This window comes from Belonocnema kinseyi, chromosome 8 (genome assembly GCF_010883055.1).
Source record: "Belonocnema kinseyi isolate 2016_QV_RU_SX_M_011 chromosome 8, B_treatae_v1, whole genome shotgun sequence".
In the NCBI taxonomy this organism is placed as follows: Eukaryota; Metazoa; Arthropoda; class Insecta; order Hymenoptera; family Cynipidae; genus Belonocnema; species Belonocnema kinseyi.
This window is the reverse complement of record NC_046664.1, coordinates 80,451,676-80,463,680: the sequence shown is the minus strand read 5'-3', so window position 1 is coordinate 80,463,680 and position 12,005 is coordinate 80,451,676. Positions and strand designations below refer to the sequence as shown.

The 12,005-nt window shown below is 27.1% G+C and overlaps 1 protein-coding gene across 1 annotated transcript in view; it reads left to right on the top strand.

The window, feature by feature from the left end:
• Positions 1–12,005, top strand: part of LOC117178569 (lysosomal alpha-mannosidase-like) — a 52,722-nt gene that overhangs the window by 14,160 nt on the left and 26,557 nt on the right. The window contains exons 5-9 of the mRNA XM_033369998.1: positions 3,089–3,294; positions 7,309–7,445; positions 7,624–7,757; positions 9,131–9,344; positions 11,059–11,252. Coding sequence (XP_033225889.1) covers positions 3,089–3,294; positions 7,309–7,445; positions 7,624–7,757; positions 9,131–9,344; positions 11,059–11,252 — 885 coding nt within the window. The remainder of the gene's footprint in view (positions 1–3,088; positions 3,295–7,308; positions 7,446–7,623; positions 7,758–9,130; positions 9,345–11,058; positions 11,253–12,005) is intronic.

Below are 12,005 nucleotides of genomic sequence, written 5' to 3'. Positions count from 1 at the left end.
AATATAATTAATTCGATTGGAAATGTTCGACATCAACACCTGTAGGTTTCAAATGATCAATTATTATGTTGAGATGTCTAATACTATTATAATCTATTCTTTTTTCTTCAATTGGAATCTGTATCTATTCTATAGAGATAATTTCAATTTAAACTCTTGACGACTGTGTTGAATTTTTGAGCTAAAGAATAAACTTACAAAATAAACCTCTCCTTCCCTTCAAAATAAGGAGCAGTTCACTTCATGAGACAAGAAAGTTTTTCTTTTTCTCAGCTAATGATAGCCAGGTACGCACTTGAGTGGGGACCTTACTAGATGCGATTTTAACTTTTTAAACTCCATTTTTTATTTTTAATGCAACACAGATTTTAGAAGAAAAACATATCTAGAATTTTCCTGTTTTTCATTAAAAGCAGATAAAGGTTTACTTCGTAATGAATCACTAATGCTTGTTCGATATGTTCTCTTGTAATCAACAAAGCAACGCTCAAAAGCCGATCTTGACCATTTTGAATTACCTCTAACCTTCTAAACATCTGCCCTGTATAATTCTGAGAACAGGTGAAACTCAGTTATAATACGAACATTCAATTTTCTCTAATTATTCTTGAATATCTGCTTCTTTTTCATATATATCTTATTTTTGCATTATTACACTATTTCTTTATAAACTTCTACACAATATTTCGGAATTTTTAATTACCCGATTGTTTATTCGAAACATGCGTTTTTGTCCAAGTTTCACCCGCATCGCATAATTTCACAATCTCTCTCTAAATTTGTAACAAAACACGCCGAAAAATCAATCAAAAATTACTTACTCTTGGATGTGCCGGCAACGGCGAGCTGTTGCTTTCCTGAGCTCATGTCTTCCGCCCTAGGAGGCTTCCTGCCTTTTTGCCGACAGAAGAACGGCGATTTCTTATCTACCGACACCTAGACATCCCAATCAGAACCGGGTGCGAGGACTGTAAATCGAATAATCTTGCCCTGTTCATTTGCACTTCCGAATAAGCATTAACTTCACACGCGAGAAACACAAATTACGCTATTTGCGTTTTCCGAGCATACGGTGGAACATACACGCCTAACCTCTGGGCCCATAACCTATTAGATTTATAAGTGAGGTGGGCCAAAGATAAGTAAGATACAAACAGCTATCTCTAAACTAAAAGAATTTATTCTAGAAAATTACATTCTGCACGTCTACTATCTATAAGCTCTCGAGCTAGACTGGGCCCCGAAAGGCACACATAGGAAGGGGGGAGAGAAGCAGAGCATAAGCGCTGTTGGGCGTCTGCACGCCAAACGACCAGTTCGCGATTTAAGTCTCTCTCTCTCTCTTAACTCCAACATAAAAAAAACTTGTTTTTATTTAAAAAAGAGTACCTATATTTAAAATGAGTTGAAGAAAGGCAAAAATTTTGATTCGTGAAGAATTTATTTATCTAATAAGAACCTCAAATTATCTTATTATCTTCTTTAAAATTTATACATTTAAAATCGTAAATGATTTAATTTATAGAAAAAAAATAATGTTTCTCAATTACTATAAATGTTTGATAATTAAAATCATGGTTTATATTTAAAATGCTTTAATTTTGAACATTTAAAAAGTCAAATATTTCACTCTTTCATTCTAAACTCTTAATTTGTATTTTTATAACACATTAAGAATAAAGAAGAATTTATGTTTAAAAAATTAAGAAATTACACATTAAAAGAAAATTATTAAATTCACGAAATTGTGTAATCATTGAAATTTTGAAACTCGAAGTTTTAAAATGACGCAAAATTTTAAATAAAAAAAATTAAAATTCCCGAAAAAAATAAATTTTGATATTTTGTATGGAAATTTTTATCGATTTCAGGAATTGGAAATTTTGCGCAATTGGACAATTATTGAATTTCAAATTTCGGCATTTTGAAAATTCAGGTTTAAAAATTTTGGTTATTGTGCGATTTCGGTAATTGAATAATTTGCTTTTTTAAAAAAAATTATGCTGCCTCATTTAGGATTTAGAACAAAAAGTTAAGAAGAATTTTAAGGTTTTTAAAAGCTTTCAAGAGAATAGAAATTTTTTCTTAAGATTTCTGGGAAAATCATTTTTGATTTTACAACAATTATTTCAAGAGAATATTTAAAAATATTTCAAGACATTTCAAAAGATTTAACAAATTCTCAGAAAAGAATTAAGAACATTTAAAGGCAGCTTTTTTAATTTTTCAGACTTTTTAAAAATGTCTACAAAAATTCGAATAATTTTAAAGGATATTTAGAGGTTTCTAATACACTTAAAAAATAATGTAAAATTTAAAAAGATTTTTAAAAAAATTTAACGGTGTGTCAAAATTTCTGAATATCATTTAAAATTCCTTCAATCTTTCATAAAATTCTTTAAAATTATGCAAGATAAAAAAATTCTTAGAATTTTTCAATATACCTTTTCGACATAAAAGAAATCTCCGCAATTTTTTTTTAAATTTCTTGAGACACTTAGGAAAAATATATTTATTTGTCTTTAAAGCAAAAAAAAAAACCTAAAAAAAGAAATAGTTATTCGACATTTTTTTAATAAAAAAGTATTTTTCTCTTTAAATTCTTATTTGCCTATCTTTTCTTTTCTTTCTTTATAAACAATACTTTTATAGTAGAAAATTCAAACATTTTTTGTTGTTGAAAATTCATCGTTTTAATTGAAAATGTCATCTCTTTTGGTAGATACTTAATTTTTTCAAATTATAATTGGAACTGTTTGGTTTAAAATTAAAACATTTGTTATTTTTCTGATTAAAGATTTTTTTGCCTTTTTTGGATGATTTAATTTTTTTTTAGTTTTTAATTAGAAATAAAAATCTTTTGTAATTAAATATTAACTATCACATTTTTCGATGAGAATTTATTTCATTAATCCAAAAATTCAATCGTAATTTTTCCAAAACCATTAAAATATTTTCAAAAACCTTACGAAAATTTTATTTATACAGTTTAAAAACAATTTAGTAGTACTTGACTTTATCATTTTTTAAATGTATTTACATGCTTATAAAACTATTATTGATAATTTTATTAATAAATTTTAATCAGGAGATTGAATGACACTTTCGGAGAATGTGCGAGGCCTAAAATTGGATGGCAAATTGATCCCTTCGGACACTCAAGAGAACAGGCATCAATGTTTGCCCAAATGGGATTCGATGGTCTACTTTTTAGCCGCCTTCATTATGAAGATAAATCAGAACGATTCGCGGCTAAAACGGCAGAATTCATTTGGAGGGGTAGTCCCAGTTTAGGTAAAAAAATTCAATTTGAAATTAACAGATATTTAGGAAACACTCTAAAACAATGTTACTAATTTTGGATAATTTTTGACCCCCCCCCCCCGTTGACAACCGTTGATTTGGTTTTGATTATAAGCTTTGGTAAAAAATAAAAATAAAAGAGTGATTTTTAAATTGAGTTTTGGGATCCGCCTATTTGAATTTTATCTGACAGTTAATCCGCGTATGATTGCATTTTTTAATTAAGAAAGGTAAACATTAGCCAAAAAATGGAATATTTAAAGTCTTAATTAAAAAGAAACAATTTTAAATGATAAAAAAATGAGTTAAAAAAAAGAACCATTTTCAACCAAAAATCTCAGTAGGCACAAAGTTTGGCGACGTCTTTATGACAACGTTACGACATCCTTACGAGAACTTTACAACATCAAATGTCCATGTCGTTAAGGTATCTTTACGATAACGTAAATAAGTCGTATGGTCTGACCATGTCTTTACGATATCGCAAAGCATCGAAACGGCATGGACATAGGATGTCGTAAAGATGTCGTAAAGATGTCGTAACGATGTACTAAGACGTCGCAAAATTTTGTGCCCACTGGGATGGAACAGGCCCACTTGTTAGATTTTTAACTAAAAGATGCAAAAAAAAAGATTAATTTTCTAGCCATAAAAACAAATCTTTAACTAAATTACAGAATACTAAACCAAAAAGATGATTTTTTCAACAAAAAGGTTGATTTACTACAAAGAAAAAAATTTCAACAAAATTTGTCAATTCTGAAACAAAAAGTTAAATTTTAAATTAAAAAAGATTAGGTTTCAAACAACAAGAATAATTTACTACTAAAGAGACGAATTATCATAAAAATTTATGAATTCTCAACCAAAAAGTTAAATTTTTATCAAGAAAATGTTATCATTTTGTTTTTAAGAAAGTAATACAACATTAAAACGTTGTTGTTAAATTTTTAACCAAAACGATTAATTTTCTACCGACAAACACGAATTTTTAACGAAATTCAAGAATTCGCAAACAGAAAGTTTAAGTTTCAACTAAAATAGATTACTTTTTAAACAATAAGATTGATTTACCACGAAAAAGACAGATTTTCAACAGAAAGTTGAATTTTTAAGAAGTAAAGAAGTTTTTTCTTAATTTCATAGAAAGTAGAACAAAAAATTTTTTAACAAAATTCAAAAGATTTCTACCAAAAAGTTTAATTTGCTAATAAAATGATAAATTTTGAAACGGGAAGATTAATTTACTACCAAAAAGACGAATTTTAACAAAATTCAAGAAGATTCTTCTGGATCAAAAAGTTGAATAGTTTCAACTATACAAGATTAATTTTTAAACAAAAATTTTAATTTTCAACCGTAAAAGACGAATTTTCAATAAAATTCAAGAATTCTCGACAAAAAGTTAAATTTGTAAGAAGAAACGACGTTTTTTTTAATTTTAAAGAAAGTAGTTTAATTTTGAAAAGTAGTTGTTTTTATTTTTTTCAAAAGATGTATTTTAAAACAAAAAGATTTATTTTATACAGAAAAAAAAGATTTTTTAACAAAATCCAATAATTTTCAACCAAAGAGTTGAACTTTTTACTAAAAAATATGCATTTTTAAACAAAAAAGTTGATTTACTACAAAGAAGAAAATGTCAACAAAATTTAAGAATTTTCAACCAAAAAGTTGAATTTTCAACTAAAAAGATGAAGTTTAAAAAAAAAAGATTAATTTATTACCAAAAAGACGAATTTCTAATAACATTCAAGAATTCTTTACCAGAAATTTAAAGTTTCAACTAAAAAAGATGAATTTCTAAACAAGAATATTAATATTAAAGCATTTCTTTAAAAAAGTCATAAGATTAATCAACAAATTATGAATTGTGCTAAAATTATCATAAAGTTCCTAATTTAACCAAATGTCATCGAAAAATACGAATTTTTCTGGCGAAAAATGCCTGATTACAACATTTGTTCATTAAATTTGTTAATAATATAAACAATTATAAGCTTTAGAAAAATTTTTTGAGAAAAAATAATTTGTTTATAATTTTTTAAATTGTCTAATAGTGGAACATCCTTAACTAATGTTACTTTCTGCAACTTTGGCGGTTTTAACAATTTTACTGTCATTTTTTTCGTTATATTTGTTTATTTATAAAAAAATTGAAAACCTAATTCAAAAATCAGGCTCGATAACACTCTTTTAGAAATCATATCAGAATTGTTTTCAAATTTTTTGTTTCAAATCGGTTAATATTTGTGGGCTGTACGCAATTTTGACTTAACATTTAACTGACACTTTTAATTTTGACTTAATGGAAATTTGTTATTTAACAACAAACGTACAAGTTTTTGTTGCTAAACTTTTCCATGGTATCATTTCTTCCAAGAATTTGAAATTCATTAAAAAAAAGTCATAAATCAATGTAAAAACTAATAAAAAATAATTTATAATTGGGTTGGAGTAACAACAAATTTATTAATAATGTTAAAAACAAATTGATTAACAAAAATAATTTTTTCGGGATTTGCAATGATTAGCTAATTTTGACCGATAGCTTTTGTATAAAGTATCTCAGATAATGATGTGCGCTTACAATAAGTTAAAATAGCTAATGATTGCCAATTATTTCAACAATTTTAGTAAACAAATGCACATTTTGACAATTTTTTTATGAAAAGGCTTCATTTTTTTGCGAAATCAACTTAAAATGTTTTGTCGAAGACTCTTTGTTATCATTTTTTTCATAGTGACCCAAAAATGTTAATTATTCCAACAATTTTTATAAACAAATGCACATTTTGACTATTTTATGATGAAAAGGCTCGATTTTTTTGCGAAATCAACTTTAAGTGTTTTGTCTAAGACTCCATGCTATCATATTTTTCATAGTGACCAAAAAATGTTAATTATTTAAACGATTATTATAAAAAATGCACATTTTCACTATTTTTTGTATTAATAGGCTTGATTTTTTTTCAGAATTAATTTGAAATATCTTGCAAAAGAATTTAGGCTGTAGATATTTCGCATTGATTCCGAAAAAAATTATGCCCGTTTATAAAAAAATAGTCAGAATGTGTATTTGTTTATGAAAATCGTTTAAATAATTATCATTTTCTGCCACCATTAATAATATGATAGCATAGATTCTTTTGCAAGATGTTAAAAAAATCAAGCCTATCAATGAAAAAAATGGTCAAAATGCGCATTTGTTTATAGAAATTGTTTAAATAAATAACATTTTTTGGTCACTATGAAATATATGATAGCAAACGATATTAGGAAAATATATTAGGCAAAACATTTTAAGTTGATTCCGCAAAAAAATCAAACTTTGTCATTAAAAAATGGTGAAAATGCGCATTTGTTTATAAAAATTGTTAAAATAATTGGCAATCATTAGCTATTCTCAACTTATTGTAAGTGCACATCAATATCTAAGATACTTTATACAAAAGCTATGGATCAAAGTAAGCTAATCATTGCAAATCACGAAAAAATGACTTTTGTTATTTAATTTGTTTATAACATCATTACAATACTTTTGTAACTCGAACCCATCAACAAATTTTTTAGAGTTAGTTTCTACATTGATTTATGACCTTTTTTAATAAATTTCCAAGTCTTGGAAAAAATGGTATCATGGAAAAGTTTCGCAACAAAAAGTTGTAAGTTTGTTGTTAAATAACAAATTTGCATTAAATTAAAATGAAAACTGCAAAGTTAAATGTTATACCTGGAAGCCTTACGGTCAAGTCTAAAAAAGGAAAAGCAAAATCCGTTCAGAATTGTACTGTCAGTCGATTTTTGTGAAAAATATGTGCTTTTTCTTCCACTGTGCGCTGGTCTAATCGCATTTCGCAGAATTAGAGAGCCGAGCTGCGTTCTCAGCTAACTTCACAGGAGCTCTCGTGCGCTCCCTGGACATTTATAATTATAAAGTGAAAAATTATAATTTATCTTCTTCTTATAAAGTACCTTATTAAAAAATGTTTATGCTTGATTCAGGCGAGAATGCTAATTTATTTACATCTATACTGTATAACATGTATCGTTCACCGGAGGGTTTTTGTTTCGACATTACTTGTAAAGACGAACCTTTAATTGATGACCCTGACAGTCCAGATTTCAATATAGATAAAAGAGTAAGTTAAACACTTTCAAAATTAAATTTTTAAAATTTTAATATGTTTTTATTAAAAATTTAAATTAAGTTTTGGAGCAAATTTTCAAATTTTTAGATCTTATAGGTACAAAAATTCTTATTCATAACCAATCAATACTTTTAATGGGAGGAAATAATACAGTTTGTGATTAATTTAGGTGGAAGAATTTCTGGGTTTCGTTAACAGTCAAGCAAGATCCTACAGGACAAATAATGTTATACTTACTATGGGAACAGACTTTACATATCAAGTGGCAAATTCGTGGTATACTAATTTGGACAAACTTATCAGGTACGAAAAATAATTTGTTAGCAAATAAACGCAAATTAGAAATTTCAATATTTAGATACTTCACGGTCTATTAAAAAAAATACACTGGGAATCCCAATTAAGTCCAGTTTCTAGCGTGCTCTTAAATGGCCTTGACTTAAAGCGAACGCAACTTTCGCTCGCTCAGAACGTAAACAGAAAACCCCCTTCTCGACCTCGCGGGCTCTGAAACCGCTCCAGCAACAATTCTCGGAACGACTTAAATGGGAAGGACTTAAATGGGATTCCCAGTATTCTAAAAAACTGCATTTTAAGGAAAAATATTTTTTCTCAGCTCTAGCTCTTACATATTTTTGCATTCAAATTGATTTGCAACCTGAGGATACTAGTAAAGTAAATGCTTTCTTCAAATGATTTCTTCTGTATCAAATTATTTTCTTAAACTTAACAACATCCAGAAAATTTGCACAACTTAAAATGAGCTTTTTTATAAATAAATAAAGTTAGAAATTGGAGAATTCTTATCATTTTTCAGAAGTGCATATTATTTCTTAAAATTCATTTTAGGCTTTGTGATGATAATTTAAATTAGGAAAACAAAAAATATTATTCTTTTTTTTGCAGAATATTTTTCATTTTGTTGGTATATATCAAGACAGTTTACTAGGCTGAAAAATTTAAAAAAAAATAAAATTTTCCACCCTGGAAAGTTCTCTAGGGAATTTTATTTTTCTAGATTTCAATGTCTTTATTAAAAGATTGTTTAAACGTTACATTTAGATTTTATATAAATAATTTATGTTCACAAATAGGAATGAAATGGAGAATAATTTATTCTTCGAAAAAGAATAGAAATTTTATATTTGTTAAGTTTAATTAAGTTTTCTTTTTTGGGAATTTTTCAGTGTCGGGAATTTTATTTTTGTGAATTTTTATTCGCCCCGCAATAGCTATACATATGAGATTGCAAAGAAATGCTCTTTTAAAAATGGTATACATTTTTTTTATTTATTTATAGCAGCAAGCAAATTATTTGCCAAGAAAAAATAAATATTTAGTCTAAAAATGCACTTTTCAAATTTATCTGCATTTATCTTTGAATAATGCACTTTTCGCTATCTTTGTAAATTTGTCTTTTCAATAACATAAAGAGAATTGTTTTTAAATATCGCTTTGTATCTTCCTTTAGAATTTGTTTCTCTTTAACGTTAAAAAAAGATTTGCAAAACGGTCAATTGTTGCAGGCTGGACACTTTGTTTAAATTCGTATTTTTGAAAAATATCTTAAATTTTAAAAAAATATTAAATTTGGAAAGACTCAATAGTTTGATTCTATGTACATCAATGTTATAACATTTTTCATTAAGATAATAATGTATTTATCTTCTATTTAGATATATTAATTTCCATAAAGGAACCAAATATAATGCAATTTATTCAACTCCGTCTTGCTACTTAAAAGCTGTAAATGAAGAAAAAATATCATGGCCGTCGAAAAGTGATGATTTCTTTCCTTATGCCTCTGATAGCCATTCATATTGGACTGGTTACTATACTTCTCGACCAACAATAAAATATTTTGAAAGAATGGGCAACAACTTTTTACAAGTAAGAGAATTTATTTCTAAACTCGAATCTGGATTTAGTGATTCTGGATTTCAAATTTCCGAGAATTGGCGCTATGTCGCTGGGGGATGTGGGGCGTTCAGTCAGGCGTAACATAACCGAGAGAGAAACAGGAAAGAGCCAAAGCAGGAGAAAATTCACATATTTTGTGGGAATTTGTCTCTTTTAGTTGTAAATTTAATTTAATTTTGTGCCTGCATTAATTTTATTATAAAGAATTTATTCCCCTATTCTCGTGAAAAATTTCCTGATTTCCTCTGTTTTAGAGCATTTTGGCCTGTGAAGAGTAGCGTGGTAAAAAAAACGATTTTCGAGATTAAAAAAATCCGTTTTTTTTTGTTGTCAAAATTCGAATATTAACTTTAAAATCCCACTTAATTAACATGGGGAAATCCTTTTCACGTATTATTGTTACATTTTAGCAATTTCCGTCGTCTTTTTCAAACAAATAATTACTAATAAAGAACTGAAATATTTACCATGACTTTGCAAATAATTGCCAATTGTTTAAATAAGTCATTTTGATACAATTTTTTAAAATTTTCAATAAATTTTCATTTGTTTAAACATTCTTTGTTTTCTCAAGCAGTTTTTTCGATAACTAAAAAATAAAATAAAATAGAACACATACAATTATGTTTCTGATTATATAGTTTATAGAAATAATAAATTTAACAGTTTTTAATTGTATAAACAAATTTAATTTGTTGAAATAATTACTTTTTCAAGAATACTTTAAAAATCGTAATCGATTGTATGTGTTCTACTTCATTCCATTTTTTTATTTACTGAAAAATAACTGCTTGAGCAAATAAAAATTCATTAAACAAATAAAAATTTGTTAAACATCAGAAGAAAAGTATCAAAATTATGTAATTATTCAACAAAAAGTAGCATAGGATATCAATTTGAAAAAAGTTGACATCTCTGGCTCAATTTTCAGAAATTTAAAAAATAAACAATAATTAATTGCTTAAGCAATTACATAATGTTTTAGAAAAAATAACTACATCAAACAATGACAAAATATTACATTTCAATCATAAAATAGGATTATTTTTTACATTTTTGGGGTTATAAATAATTGTTATAGTAATTTACATTGGTTTAAACAATACGAAATTGGTTAAAAAGTCGTGATAAATAGTAAAATTGTCCATTAGTAATTATTTGTAGAAAAAAGACGACAAAAATTTTTAAGAAGTAATAATAATAAATAAAAATGCAGTTTTTTAAATTTTTGGGTCATATTTGGGGCGTTGCGAGGGGAGGGGACGAGGACAAAAACAAAAGTTATTAGTATGTTTATATTTTGTAGATATTCCTCCTTAATTCTTAAAAAATTTGGCAAGTTTCCATGAAACCCTGGAACATGAGTACAATTTTTCGAACATTCAAAATTTCCCTATGTTAATTAATTAGGATTTTTAAATTGCCTGCTATTCGAATTATGAAAAAAAATAATTACGGATTTTCTTTCTCCGGAAATGGAAACTTGGGGGGGGGGGGGTGCCTTACTCTCTAGAGTGACAAAAAAATTTCAATGCATTTTTGAACCACCCTAGTAAAGACTGTTATCGTTAAAGTTTGAACAATTGTGTTTTTTGTTGTTTCTTTCTGTCAGAGGGCTCACAAGGCCCGAGATAATTTAATTTACAGAAAAAATTACGAATTTTTATTTAAAACCTTATTTTAGGTAGTAAAACAGCTTTCCGTTCTAAGTAATGAGCCAAATAATGCGAAATTGGACAAATTCCGTGAAGCCATGGGCATTTTACAACATCACGATGCTATCACAGGAACAGAACAAGAACACGTTGCACACGATTATGCTCGAATCTTATCCAAAAGTATAACAGATGCAGAGGAAATAAGTTCCTATGCCTTGAGGTTTAATTTTATTTTTATTGATTTATAATTTTCTAGTTTTATTTATTTTATTTTTATTTATCACTCAAGAATGTTTACTATCTCAAGATAAAAAATGAGCATTAAGTTGGTCCAAATATTTTTTTTCTCCGAATTTGTATGGGGACACCCCAGAAATTTGTTTGATTCCACACAAAAATAAATGCATTTTTTGGGTTTGGAAAAAAATGATATTTAGAGTTGCTGCAAGCTTCATGAAGTTTAACACGTATTTCCCATAAGAAAAAAAGACGTTTCTGTCAATCTCATTCAGAATCCTCAATATTATTTTAATCAAGTTGAAACTTAACATTTCTCTTCACAATTAGCCATAAAATTCAAATAAAGGATTACATTTCAAATATCAACACCATAAGTCTATTTTATAGGGTCCCAAAAAAACCCCATAAGTAAAAAAATATGTTTTGCGAGTTTTTGGCACTAATTATGACTGCTTTTGCGGGTTTTTTTACGTACAAATTGTTTCTGGCACAAAAAAGACCATTTCATACTGATAATTAGGTGTTCACATAAATTGATTAAACAATTTATTATTGTTTTTAGCCTGTTTTTCATAGAATGGAGTTTGAAAGATGCAGTTTTTTCGAAAATGTTGCATTTTTTGTCCAATTTTCAGCTGGAGGTAAGTTATAGTTTGCCAATGTTAACAAGAGTGATTGTTTAAACATTTTATTATTATAGTTAATAATATTTTCTTAGAAAAATGCTGCAAGA